We start from the raw sequence: 14,933 nt of genomic DNA on the forward strand, positions 1-14,933 counted from the left end.
AAAACTGAGGTGAGGCGTAAGCCTCGAGGCATAAAGCATAAGCCTCGAGGCATAAAGCGTAAGCCTACAAAAAATTTTTGAAAACTTAAAAAATATTTAAAAATACAAATAAATAAATAAAATGCTTTATTGATGAAGCAACAAGCAATAAGAAATAAAAAATCTAAAATAAATACTAAAAATATGAGATTAACATGTAAAAGTAACTAAGAAACTTATCATAAAGCGTAAGCCTCAAAAAATTTTGAAAACTTAAAAAAACTATAAAAAAATAACTAAAAATACAAATAAATAAAAAAATGCTTTATTGATGAAGAAACAAGCAATAAGAAATAGAAAATCTAAAATAAAATACTAAAAAGTATAAAATAAATACTAAAAAATATGAGATATTAACATGAACCTGATTATATAACTTAGAAAAAAAACTAAGGATTAAACTATAAAAAATATCTAAAAATACAAATAAATAAATAAAATGCTTTATTGATGAAGCAACAAGCAATAAAAAATAGAAAATCTAAAATAAATACTAAAAAAATGCTTTATTGATAAAGCACGCCTTAGGCCGGTGCCTTGAGGCGCAGAAGGCCTCGCCTCAAGGCGAGGCGCACCTTTTGCGCCTCAAGGAACGCTTTTAACAACACTGGTCACCACCTCCAAAACATGTGTTCTAGATATGAAACTAACTAATTATATATAAGACACAATAAAGCAAGAAGGGCAGTTGGCCCAGATGGTATACCTATCGAGGCTTGGAAATGCTTGGGAGAGAAAGGTTTAGCATGGTTGACAAATCTTTTTAACAAGATTTGGCGGACAAATAAGATGCCTAATGAGTGGAGGAAGAGTACGTTGGTGCCTCTATATAAGAATAAGGGTGATATACAAGATTGCACAAACTATCGTGGTATAAAACTCATGAGTCATACTATGAAACTTTGGGAGAGGGTGATTGAGTCTAGGTTGAGGAAGGTTGTCATGATATCGAAGAATCAATTTGGTTTTATGCCTGGAAGATCTACTATGGAAGCTATACATCTTCTTAGACAACTTATTGAGAGAAATAGAGAGAGGAACAAAGATTTGCATATGGTTTTTATTGATTTGGAGAAGGCTTACGATAGAGTACCTAGGGACGTTCTCTGGTGGACAATGACGAAGAAATGTGTTTCTCTCAAGTACATTAGTATAATTAAAGATATGTATGAAGGAGTAGTAACCAATGTCCGCACTTGTGGAGGGATGACAACCAATTTTCTTATAACGGTTGGGTTACATCAAAGATCTGCTTTAAGCCCTTTCCTATTTGTTATAGTGATGGATGAGCTTACGAGATCAATTCAAGAAAATGTGCCGTGGTGTATGTTGTTTGCTGATGATATTGTTTTGATTGATGAGTCTAGAGCTGGGGTTAATGCTAAGTTAGAATTATGGAGACAGACATTGGAAGCAAGAGGTTTTAAGTTGAGTAAGAGTAAGACAGAATACATGGAATGTCGATTTAGTAAGCAACGAAGTAGTGATGGGAGTGTAGTGAAGCTTGGTGAGCAAGAAATACCGGTAGATGATTCTTTTAAGTATTTGGGATCTATCATTCAAAAGTATGGAGAAATTGATGGAGATGTAAATCATAGGATAAAGGTTGGGTGGATGAAATGGAAGAGTGCAACTGGAGTGTTGTGTGATCGTAGAATGCCATTGCGGTTGAAGGGAAAGTTTTATAGGACGGCTACTAGGCTCGCTTTACTATATGGTACGGAATGTTGGGCTGCCAAGAGACATCATATTCAAAAAATGAGTGTAGCTGAGATGCGTATGCTGAGATGGATGTGTGGAAATACAATAAAAGATAAGATTCGAAATGAGGAAATACGTAAGAAGGTAGGCGTTGCACCCATTGAAAATAAGATGAGAGAGAATCGTTTACGGTGGTTTGGACATATTCGACGAAGGCCTAATGATGCTCCAGTTAGAAGGATGGAGAAATGGGGAAATATATTAGTTAAAAGAGGTCGGGGTAGGCCTAGGAAGACATGGATGGAGGTGATAGGAAAGGATATGAATGCTTTGAACCTCACCGAGGACATGGCATTGGATAGAAATGAATGGAGGAGAAGGATTCATGTGGAAGACCCAGAATGATTCTCTTTGTTGGTTCATATCGCCGACCCCAATTGTTTTGGGATGAAGGCGTAGTTGTTGTTGTTGTTGTTGTTGTTGTTTTTACACACAATGGCATTCAGAACATACGCATGCATCCTTCCAATTTCCTGGTATGAGCAAGGCCTATCGTCCCTAAGAACCAGGTCTATTAGGCATATAACGCCAAGTAAGGGTAGGCAATGCCAGGCCCAATAAATCCTTATAGCCAAACAACCTCAGCCTAGGTCCAGCCTGTTTACTAAATGGTCCTCTACATTTAGGCCCAAACATGCAGAAACGCACAAGCACGAACACATGCATGCAAACAAAATTCAGTTGACAAAATATAAGTGAGAATCAGCGAAAAACACAAGTCAGTAATTACAACATAAGTGCACAGACCATGCCCGCTAGCCTGCACACGCAAATCCCTTATTTGATCTTTAGGTGGATGAATTAGATCTGGGGTCCCTTCATGGATTATGGCATAATGTTCTAGCAAACAGACACAGGCTTCACCATCTCATCCATTTGCCATTTTCCAAAAAATGAGGAGTTTTTTATTCTATTATTTTTTTCGAAGCAGCTCATCATCTGGCCAGCCTTGATATCAAAGCCAGAAACAAACAAGAGATACTAAAGATATGTTTTACCAACTCTACAGCTCCACAAAGTACAACAGCTAACTCCAACAACTATTTTATGTACACAGCAGCTAACTCCAACAACTACATTAATAGATGCTATCAAACAGACCAGCATGCCCATGAAATTTTCCATACCAGTAGCTACCCACATCTCCAACTAGGGCCACCACAACATGCAAATCTGACCATAAATCAAGCTCAGGGAAATCACTGATCTCCAAGATCTAGATATTATACACAGTTCAAAGGGGCGGGGGGAGCAAAAAAGAATGAATAAAGATAAAGACAAAAAGGGAAATTAATAAGATAAAAGAAAGAAGCATGGTTTGTTCAAATTCAAATTGTACCAAAAGCTGGAAAACATACATAATTAGGCCAGACATTAAATTGGTCTGGTTACAAGTTTGAGTGATCAACATGTAGCTCAACAATGATTTTTATAACAGAAATAGTAACTTTAAATACAGAAGCCATGATGTAAAAGAAAGGAAAAAACAAGGAATGCATTACACAATGTGCAGGAGCTTTGTTCATGTCAAAGACATCGTTTTCTAAGATCAATACGATTACATATTGATTATCAATGTAATGCTTTAAAGGACATTACTTCTTGTGGCTGCTAACTAGCTGTATATGGTTGTCAAATCACCATGTCTAATTAGGTATCTTTTAGAAACCATCACACTCAATGCAAAGAGGGGACATATCATTAAACTTATGTTTCTCCAAGAAACTGAAACAAGAAAACAGTGGACTTGAAATTGCATAAGAAATGGAGGTCACAATAAAGAAGACCAAGACACGAAACAAAGATAAGTGCACAAAGTTTTATCATTTTGCACAAACCTTCTTTTTCTCTGCCACAGCTTTGAAGCGCCAAAAGACATCATCCAGTTCCCTTCCATCTAATTCATAACCAAGCTGGAGAGGAAAGTCACAATTTATATATACAACATAACCATAATTAACCTACTTAGCAATACTCACTAAATGTAGTAAAGAAAGAAAGAAAACGAAAGCAAGGAGAGAAGTAGCCACCTGTAAAAGTCTAGACTTCAAGGCATGACGTCCACTGTTGAAAGTCGAAAATGAAAAGAAATTTCAGCTTAAATCAATTAAAAGAACAAAACACAATTATGCAAAGATTAGAACCATTTCTACTAAAGCAAAAGAACAGCTACAGAAATCAGTAAACAAAAAGGCATTTTTGTGGTGATTAATGAGCCCTTTTTTTAATGCAAAGAGACAAAATGAGCCATTTATACTAAAAGAAATTCACAGCTACAGTCATCAGTGAACCAAAAAGTCAATTTGTAGTGATTAATGAGAACATTTTTACTAAAAGAAATTGACAGCTGCAGGCATCAGAGTCGAACAATGGCAAACACCCTCATGAATGCACAAAGGCACTTGCACACAACATACACAAGCATGCATAAACAGAGTGTGTATCCATTTGTAACTAAGTCACACGGATTCGGCAAAGCAGCTGCCGCACCCACATCGACGCGACGCGGGTGCGCATGCGGGTGCAACACTCGGTGTGGTCAACACGACCCTGGGTGAGGTCAACGCACCTAGGGTTATTTTCATCCAATTTTCGGACGTAAAAAAAAAATTTTTTTCCACGATCAAAAGGGTTGCGAAAGAGAATTTTTGCCCTAATCCTCTTTCGCGGCTCTCCTCTCCCACGCAGCTGTGCTCTCTTGCTTGCCTCCTCTCCTCCCAACGTCTCTCAAGGGAGCCCGACGCCACCTCCTCTCCCTCGTCCCAGACCTTTGACGATCGCCGACGTCAACCTCACCCGCAACCCCGACGATGCCCAGAGCCACCTCCTCCTCTCCTCTCAGGTAACCTCGTCCCCTTCCTTCTTCTATCTTTTCCCAACCCCCCCCCCCCCCCCCAACTCTCTATCGCTCTCTTGTTGGGTCGGCAGGGGAGGGGCCGAGCCTCGCTGCTCTCTCTGATTTCAAGGGAGGGGTTGAGCCTGTAATGAAACAATGTACAATGAAACAATAGTGAAACAAACACAATGCCAACAAAGGGCTTTAATAAACTCACTTAAGGTTGGTCACTAATGGACCAAATACAATCTCAAAAGAGATAAAAATACCAAACAGCACAAGAGGCATACAAGCCTATAAGATGAAAAAAAAACTCTAGAGAAAAACCTCAAATGCTTCTAAAAGCATTGAGGAATAACAAGGGAATGAGGCTCTATTTATAGAGCCTCACTCCAGCACATGAGAGGCAGTCCAACTCTTTGGATTGCCTTCCAACAGTCATTATTATGACTATTGGGTGGCAGTCCAACGTCTAGTTGTGCAGTTTATTTAAAACAATGCTAAATTACATTTCAGTCCCTAGATTGTACTATATGATAAAAGACAAAAATACCCTTATCGGGTATTTGAATACAATTTTATTTTTAACACTCCTCAAACTTATGGGGAAATCACCTAAAGTTTGCTAAGAAGATACAAAAAATGAGGCAGTGGAAGAGCTTTGGTGAAGAAGTCTGCAATCTGAAATTCGAACTGGACATATGGCAATGTAATAGTCCCCTTCAAATATTCTTCGCGAACATAGTGACAATTCATCTCAATGTGTTTTGTTCGCTCGTGAAATGTGTGATTGCTGACTATATAGATGGCACTTTTATTATCACAGCATAGCTTTGAAGGTTCTCAGACATCAACACCCATATCGGAAAGTAGTGCTCGCATCCACACAACTTCAGTGGTTGTGGTAGCCATTGCCCTGTACTCAGCTTCCGTAGAGGATAAAGACACTTTCTGTTGTTTTTTGCATCGCCAAGAAATGAGAGAATCACCTAAAAACACACAAAAGCAAGTAGTTGAGTGACGGTTAAGTGACGGTTATTGGGATCTCCTCCCCAGTCAGAATCAGTATAAGAAATAAGACTTAAAGATGAGGAAGAAGATAAGAATAGTCCTTTAGATATAGTTTCCTAGTCCTTTAGATATAGTTTCCTTGATGCATCGAACTATTCTTAATATTGCACTCAAGTGGATGGTTGTGGGCGCATGTTGAAATTGACTTGCAGAATGTACGGCATGCGCAATATCTGGTCTTGTAATGGACAGGTACATCAACGATTCAATAAGTTGTCGATAAGGGGTTGGATCATATAATAATACTCCATCTTCAGCTCGCATTTTCGCATTTATTACTTCAAGAGTATCAGCATATTTTGTGTCAGTGATTCCTGAACGCTGAACAATATCAGCTTCAAACTTGATTTGACATAAAATGTATCCACTTGGTGAGTAGGCTACTTCAATTCCTAAAAAGTATCTCAAAAAACCAAGATCAGTCATATCAAAGGATTTTTTAAGCAAAATTTTAATATCTTCAATTTCCTTTTGATCATTCCCTGTGATGATCATATCATCAACATACAAAAGAAGAATGATCAATGAGATACATGTAGTTCTCACAAAAAGAGCAGTGTCAGTGTAACAATATTTAAATCCAAGTTTTAATATCGTACCATTGAACTGATCATACCATGCTTTAGAAGCTTGTTTAAGCCCGTATAGGACTTTTTGAAGACAAAGGACCATGCCTTTTTCAATAGACAAACCAGGGGGAGGATCGATCCATGTATACTTCTTCATTTAAGTTCACATTCAAGAATGCATTTTTAACATCTAACTGATATATCGGCAATTTTCGAATGGATGCTATAGCAACTAGAGTTCTAACTGTAGTCATATGAGCTACTTGGGCAAAGGTCTCTTCATAATCTATACCATATTCTTGAGAATATCCTTTTGCTACAAGTTTTGTTTTATATCTCTCAAGAGACCCGTCACTTTTTATTTTAATTTTAAACACCCATCTACACCCTATTGTCTTCTTTCCGATAGGAAGAGGTTGAATTGCCCAAGTGTGAGCCTTGTGTAATGCATCTAATTCAATTTTCATGGCTTCAACCCATTTGTTTATATTTTTGGCCTCGTTATAGTTGGATGGTTCATGATAGGAATGAATGGCTAGAAGACATGCCTTGTAGTTTGGTAAGAAGGATTCATATGAGACAAACCTACTTGGAGGCCTATGTGTTCGTTCTGACCTTCTAACACTAGTTTCTTCAGTATTTGTCAATTGATTATATCTGTCAAGGGCACATGGATGCTCCCCAGTATTTCGTCTAGAGTATTGAAGAAGATCTTGAGATGGTTCACTACTTGAGTCATTAATAGACTCGAAGGTTTCAATATCATTACTAATACCTTTATTGGATAACAAATCAAATAAGAAAGCATACTCGGATTCTTTCTTAGGAACTTCAAAATCAAATCCACTGTCATTTTCTAGAAAGGTAACATTTCTAGAAACATAGAGTTTATCATTTGTTTTATCATAACATCGATATCCTTTTTTATTATCAGCATAACCAAGAAAGACACATTTTATGGCTCTAAGAGAGAGTTTGCTATATTTTTCAAGAAGCACGAAGCATTTACAACCAAATACCCTTAGCCTTTTTAAATCAGGAGAAATTTTAAAGATTTTTTCAATAGGAGACTTGTTTTCCAAAGTTTGAGAAGGCATTCTATTTATCAGATAAACTGCGGCGGTTAGGGCAGCTTCAACCCAAAATTACTTTGGAACTTCTTTTGAAATAAGTAGAGTTCTAGTAGTTTCAATGATATGACGATGTTTTCTTTCAGAAATCCCATTTTGTTGAGGTGTCCTAGGGCATGATTTTTTATGCACGATTCCATGACTTTTTAGATATAATTGAAATTTATTTGAAAGAAACTCTCCCCCAGAGTCGGAGCGGAAGACTTTAATATTTGTTTTAAATTGTTTTTTTACTAGATTATGAAATTTTTTAAAACATGAAAAAACTTCGGATTTGAGTTTTAGAAAGTAAATCCAAGTATGTCGACTAAAATCATCTATAAATGTAACATAATACGAATAACCACCTTTTGACATAACAGGAGCGAGACCCCACATATCCGAATGCACTAATTCAAAAATTTTATGTGTCACAGATATTCTAGACCCAAAAGGTATCATTTGCATTTTTCCAAGTATACAATCTTCACATACAAATTTTTTATCTTTACAAAAATTTTCCAAAAATGGAAAAATAGATAATTTGGATATACTTGGGTGTCCTAATCTTTTAAGCGAAAGATCTATATTAATGTCTTTGACATGATTACAAAACGAGTATTTTGGTAAACACAAGAAATCCATGTAGTAAAGGTCTCATCGTCCATGGCCTTGCCCAATCAGCTTCCCTGACTGGAGATCCTGCACCCAACACGCCTTACAACAACAACAACTACGCCTTCATCCCAAAACAATTGGGGTCGGCGATATGAACCAACAAAGAGAATCATTCTGGGTCTTCCACATGAATCCTTCTCCTCCATTCATTTCTATCCAATGCCATGTCCTCGGTGAGGTTCAAAGCATTCATATCCTTTCCTATCACCTCCATCCATGTCTTCCTAGGCCTACCCCGACCTCTTTTAACTAATATATTTCCCCATTTCTCCATCCTTCTAACTGGAGCATCATTAGGCCTTCGTCGAATATGTCCAAACCACCGTAAACGATTCTCTCTCATCTTATTTTAAATGGGTGCAACGCCTACCTTCTTACGTATTTCCTCATTTCGAATCTTATCTTTTATTGTATTTCCACACATCCATCTCAGCATACGCATCTCAGCTACACTCATTTTTTGAATATGATGTCTCTTGGCAGCCCAACATTCCGTACCATATAGTAAAGCGAGCCTAGTAGCCGTCCTATAAAACTTTCCCTTCAACCGCAATGGCATTCTACGATCACACAACACTCCAGTTGTACTCTTCCATTTCATCCACCCAACCTTTATCCTATGATTTACATCTCCATCAATTTCTCCATACTTTTGAATGATAGATCCCAAATACTTAAAAGAATCATCTACCGGTATTTCTTGCTCACCAAGCTTCACTACACTCCCATCACTACTTCGTTGCTTACTAAATCGACATTCCATGTATTCTGTCTTACTCTTACTCAACTTAAAACCTCTTGCTTCCAATGTCTGTCTCCATAATTCTAACTTAGCATTAACCCCAGCTCTAGACTCATCAATCAAAACAATATCATCAGCAAACAACATACACCACGGCACATTTTCTTGAATTGATCTCGTAAGCTCATCCATCACTATAGCAAATAGGAAAGGGCTTAAAGCAGATCCTTGATGTAACCCAACCGTTATAGGAAAATTGGTTGTCACCCCTCCACAAGTACGGACATTGGTTACTACTCCTTCATACACCCAACACGCCTTAGATGAGAAGAATACTTTACAACCATAGTCAGTAATTTGAGAAACCGAAAAAAGATTTAAATCCAGTTTGGGAATGACTCTCACTTTTAGAACAAAGAATTTTTTTGAAATATCATCAAGGTTTCTTAAGCTTTTGACTTTTAAAGAGGTACCATCGGCAGTTGACACATATGAGAAATATGATTTAGTGCAATCGGATAATAGAGACTCATTATGAGTCATGTGGAAAGAAGCACTTGAGTCTAGAATCCAAGAGGTCTTACCTGGAGGAGACGAGGAAGAGATGGCGGCTTCGGATGTAGAAGGTGTAGCCTTAAGAAGTTGTGAGACGGCTTCTGCTATTTGAGCAAGATTTAATTTATTGAAGTTGCCCCATTTTTTTTATTCTTGAGGTTTTTCACTTAAGACGGCCACCTTTTATATGTCTGGGTTCTTTACAATTATGACAAATAATTTTTCCTTTGTATCCTCCTCCATTGTGTCATTCCCCATTGAACTTCTTCTCAAAGTGAGGTGGTTTATATGTTTTCACAAAATTGAAGGGTCTTGCCATGGCAAGGACCTCATCATTAGACTTGTGCATTCCAAGTCTTGTCTCTTCTTGACAAATTTGAGCAAGGGCCTCACTTATAGAAGGAGAAGTGGTCCTATGAAGTAAGGAAGATCTTACTTGCTCAAATTCCGCTCAAAAGCCATAAAGAAAGGAGAAAAGATTTTCTCTTTCGATTTTGGACATTCTCATATCAATAGTCGAACCTTCTCATTTTGATTCCAACATGGCTAATTCATCCCAAATAGGAGATAAAATACCGTAAAAATCTCTTACACTTTTATCTCCTTATTTTGAATTACGTACCTTGTCTTGGAGATAATAAAGTCTAGTCATATCGTTTTGGATAAAGGTACTTCTTAGAAAGCTCCATGCGTCATATGCCTTCTTGAATTTGATGATATTGGTGGCGATCTTGAACTCCATGGTATTCGTAAGACATGAGAGTATTTGTGCATTGCTTACCTCCCAATCTTCCAATTTATTTTGGTATTCTTCCAAGGCTTTTTCTTTTTCTTCTTCGGACAAGGCTTTGACTTGATCTCCTTCTTGTCTAGTCAATTTGAGTTGTGGTTCACTAGTAGAACCACTAACAAAACCCCACAATTTTTTTCCTTTGATATGATTCTCCATAGTCGTCGCCCACATCAAGTAGTTGTTTTTATTGAGTTTGTAGGTGATGATAGTGGCGGACTCTCTTTCTCCCAGAATGAATACTTGAGTTTAGAATGGAGGAGATAGAGAATGATCAATGATCGAAGAACACTTCCTTCATGAGAGTCTCCTTCTTTTAAGAGCTAGGAGTCTCCTTCTTTTAAGAGCCTAGCTCTGATACCATATAATGAAACAAGATACAATGAAACAATAGTGAAACAAACACAATGCCAACAAAGGGCTTTAATAAACTCACTTAAGGTTGGTCACAAATGAACCAAATACAATCTCAAAAGAGATAAAAATACCAAACAACACAAGAGGCATACAAGCCTATAAGATGGAAAAAAACTCTAGAGAAAAGCCTCAAATGCTTCTAAAAGCATTGAGGAATAACAAGGGAGTGAGGCTCTAGAACATGGGAGGCATGTCCAGCTCTTTGGACTGCCTTCCAATAGTCATTATTATGACTGTTGTGCCCAACAGTCATATTTTGACTATTGTGCCCAACAGTCATAAATATGATTGTTGGGCAGTTTATTTAAAACAATGCTAAATTACATTTCAGTCCCTAGTGGATTGTACTATATGATAAAAGACAAAAATACCCTTATCGAGTATTTGAATACAATTTTATTTTTAACATAGCCCCCCTCCCTGCTCCCTCTGATTTCAGAGGAGAGGCCGAGCCCCTCCCTGCTTCCCTGTTTTCGGCAAGGGAGGGGTCGAGCCCCTCCCTGCTTCCCTATTTTTGGCAGGGGAGGGGTCGAGCCCCCCTGCTCCCTCTGATTTCAAGGGAGGGGGCCGAGCCCCCCTCCCTGTTCCCTCTGATTTCAGGGGAGGGGCCGAGCCCCTCACTGCTTCCCTGTTTTTGCAGGGGAGGGGATGAGCTCCTCCCTGCTCCCTGTTTCGACAATCAGGGGTGGGGCGAGGCCCCAACCCTCCCCCCCCCCTCCTCCTCGTTTTCCCTGAACAAGTCGGAAGTTGGGCTCGGTCTGACAGACCGAGCCTATCCCTCAACCCTCCTTTGTGAGCCGGGAGTCTGGAGCTGGACTTGATATTATAAACCTTGATTGTCTGCATAATTGATTTTAATATAAATTTTTTTGTGTTTTCAGGACAAAAATGACAGATAAAGGGAAAGAACTTGCATCATCCTCATCCTCACATATGAGTTTTGTTGCTAGTTTTGTTGATAGTTGTGGGAGTGATAATGTGGAGCCACTATGGGTACATATAGATAAGCTTGCAAAAACTGGAGAAAGAGGTGGTGCAAACAAGAGATTTTGATGCAAGCTCTGTGAAAGAAATTTTATTGGGTCTTACATAAGAGTGAAGGTGCATTTGTTGAAGATACCAGGACATGGCATTTCAGGATGCAAAAAAGTTGATGAAGCAATGCAAAGACAATACAAGAAAATACAAGAAGAATATGAGAAGAAAAAGACAATGAGTGATTCTTGTGCAATTAGTGTGTCATTTGAAAGCCACCAAGAAGATGCTGAAAAAAAAAGTCAATGCAGGATGTAGATAAACGATGCAAGCAGCATTCAATACATATGGAAGGGAGGATATCTATAGAAAAGTAGAGAGGTATTTTTATTCTAGTTAATTCTTATTTAATGTGGCTAGAAATCGTTATTGGAAGGATTTAATAACATCTTTGGCAAATTCTAATTTGAGTGACTACGTGCCTCCAAGCTCAAAAAAAAACTATGAACCACACTTCTTGCAGAAGAGAGGGTAAATGTGGAGAAGTTGTTGGAGATTAAAAAATATTCATGTGAGCAAAATAGAGTTTCTATTGCTTCTGATGGATGGACAAATATTCAAAGGCATCCAGAGATCAATTTCATTGTTTGTTCGCTTAATGGCCCAATATTCTTGAAAGCAGTTGATGCATATGGAGAATATAAAAATGCAAAGTATTTGAAGGGGTTGTTTATAGAAGTCATAAAAGAAGTGGGTGATCAGAAAGTAGTACAAATCATTACAGACAATGCTCCAGTTTGTAAAAATGCAGCGTTGAGTTTGGAGAGTGAGTACCCTCATATTTTTTGGACTCCCTGTGTAGCACAGGGCTTAAATCTAGCCCTAAAGAGCATCTGCAACCCCAAAGAAGAAGAAAATTCACAAGCATATGTTTTATGTTCATGAATTAAAGATTTAGAAAGAAATGTCAAAAGCATTAGGAATTTTGTTATTAACCACCATTGTGCTAATGTTATATTTAATAGGCATTCTGACCTAAAATTGTTGAAGGTCGCTAAAACACGTTTTACGTCCATCATTGTGATGGTAAGAGGATTAAAAAAGTGAAGAATGCTTTGGTTAGCATGGTGACCGATGAAAATTGAACATTCTATCATGTTGATGATGATAACAAGGCTCAAGAAATTAAGAAATTCATTGTTGATGATGAGTTTTGGGACAGAGTGGTATACTTCGTTCAATTTACGCAACCTATTTGGGAAATGTTAAGAGAAGTTGATAAGAATGAGCTCATGCTTCACAGAGTTTATGAAATGTGGAATAAAATGATTGAAAAAATACAAGTTGCTCATGCTTCACAGAGTTTATGAAATGTAGGATAATATGATTGAAAAAATACAAGTTGTAGTTTTCAAGCATGAAGAAAAAAAAATCTGCAATGGATGATTCAAAAATTTTTAACCATATTCATTCAATTTTAGTCAGAAGATGGAATAAGAGCAACACTCCTTTGCATTGCATGGCATATTCTCTTAATCCAAAATATTATGCAAATAAGTGGCGGGCAGGTGGTATTGGTCGTGTCCTTCCAAATTTAAACCCAGAGCTATCAAGACATAGAAATATGTGTATGACAAGACTTTTCCAGAAGCATACCTTCTAAATCAAGTCACACAAGAGTTTGAAAAATTTTCATATTCGAGATTATATGGACCGGCATTATTCGCGAGAGAGGAGGATAATATAGATCCTATCACATGGTGGTCAACATTTGGATCAGAAACACCTCTTCTCCAACGTCCTGTATTAAGATTGCTATTGCAGCCTGCTAGTTCATCTTGTTGTAAAAGAAATTGGAGCACATATTCTCAAATCCACAACATGAAGAAACAAACTCACCAACAAGCGTGCAGAGGATTTAGTATATGTTCATTCAAATCTTCGACTACTTTCGCGAACCAATGATGAATACAGGTACTAAGTTGCTCTCTTAGTTATTTGATTATTTCGTAGTTTTTTATTTAAATATACTTATATTGTATTTAACATTTTCAAATTGGGTTTGTAACGCACACAAGGAACATCCAAATTTTGAGATATAAACCCAGAAGAGTGTGACTTCGAGGGAGAGCATGATTTCAACATGACAAACATGGATTTATCCGAGCCTAGTATTCCTTCTAATGATGCATTTGATGATGATGAAGAAAATTATTAAGATCCATTACTTCATTGACATATACATTGTAGGATATACTTTTGATATGTAATTTAGTTTTTTTCTACTTTACTTATTTGATTGATATTTAGGTTGATTTATGTAATTGCTTTACTTATTTGATTGATATTTAGGTTGATATATTACATGCATGATAAATGATATTATGATAATGTTAACTATTAAAACTTCAAAATTATATATATATATATATATATTATATTTATATATAATTTTTTATATTTTTTACCTGTCGCACCCCCGCACCCAAGGTTTTTTAAAGTGTCGCACCCACGCCCATGTGACAGATTTGTAACTATCATAACCTAAGTCACATGGGTTCAGGTACGTAATGAAACAAGTGCACAAATACAATGTCTCAAAGCGGCTACAAAGCCTCTAATGGGCCAAATACAAAGAGCCACTAAAGGCTAACACACAAACTCTCAAAAGATATCAAGAGTACAAGTAGAATAATAAATATTTATTCAAATATATTTTGCAACACGCATAAATCATGCCTTCATATAGGCACTCTCATGCATAAAGGGGTTGGCCCAACTAGCTATCATTGGGGATGGTCGAACAGCTAGTCGGACCAGCTCTCAATCAGTTGTTTGTTATAACATCAAAATCAAAAAGAAAATAAAAAAACAAAAAGCTGAAAAAAAAAACGAAACTTGTCAGTCCACTAGGGACTGACACTTATTACAACATGAAATGACTGAAACACCCTTTATGGGTATTTCAGTTTACATACATAGTGAACTATATATACAAAATACAAATGGCATATACACAATACATTTTAACACCCTCCCCCCTCCTCAAACTTATGGTATGATCACCGAAAGTTCAAGAAGAAAATAAAATCAATGTGACGAAAGTGCCATGGTGAAGAAGTTTGCTAGTTGATACTCCGAAGTAACATAAAGTAGGGTGATGATCTGCCTCAGAAATTCTTCACGCACGTAGTGACAATCCATTTCCATATGTTTGGTTGTTTCATGAAATGTATGGTTGTCAACTATGTATATGGCACTCTTGTGATCACAACACAATCTGGAGGGTGTCTGAAGATGAACGCTCATATTTTCAAGTAATCTTCGTAACCAAATGATCTATGATGTTGTAGTAGTCATTGCAGAGTACTCGGCCTCATTGGATAATAAT

The 14,933-nt window shown here is 37.3% G+C and overlaps 1 protein-coding gene across 1 annotated transcript in view; it reads right to left on the reverse strand.

Annotated features, from left to right (window-relative positions):
* The window catches only part of LOC149829895 (2-isopropylmalate synthase 1, chloroplastic-like), a 54,968-nt gene that overhangs the window by 18,700 nt on the left and 21,335 nt on the right, over positions 1–14,933 (reverse strand). The window contains exons 7-8 of the mRNA XM_090016149.1: positions 3,831–3,864; positions 3,639–3,713 (exon numbers count right to left, since the gene is read on the reverse strand). Coding sequence (XP_089872275.1) covers positions 3,639–3,713; positions 3,831–3,864 — 109 coding nt within the window. The remainder of the gene's footprint in view (positions 1–3,638; positions 3,714–3,830; positions 3,865–14,933) is intronic.

This window comes from Nuphar pumila, chromosome 8 (genome assembly GCF_984573655.1).
Source record: "Nuphar pumila chromosome 8, dmNupPumi1.hap1.1, whole genome shotgun sequence".
NCBI lineage: Eukaryota > Viridiplantae > Streptophyta > Magnoliopsida > Nymphaeales > Nymphaeaceae > Nuphar > Nuphar pumila.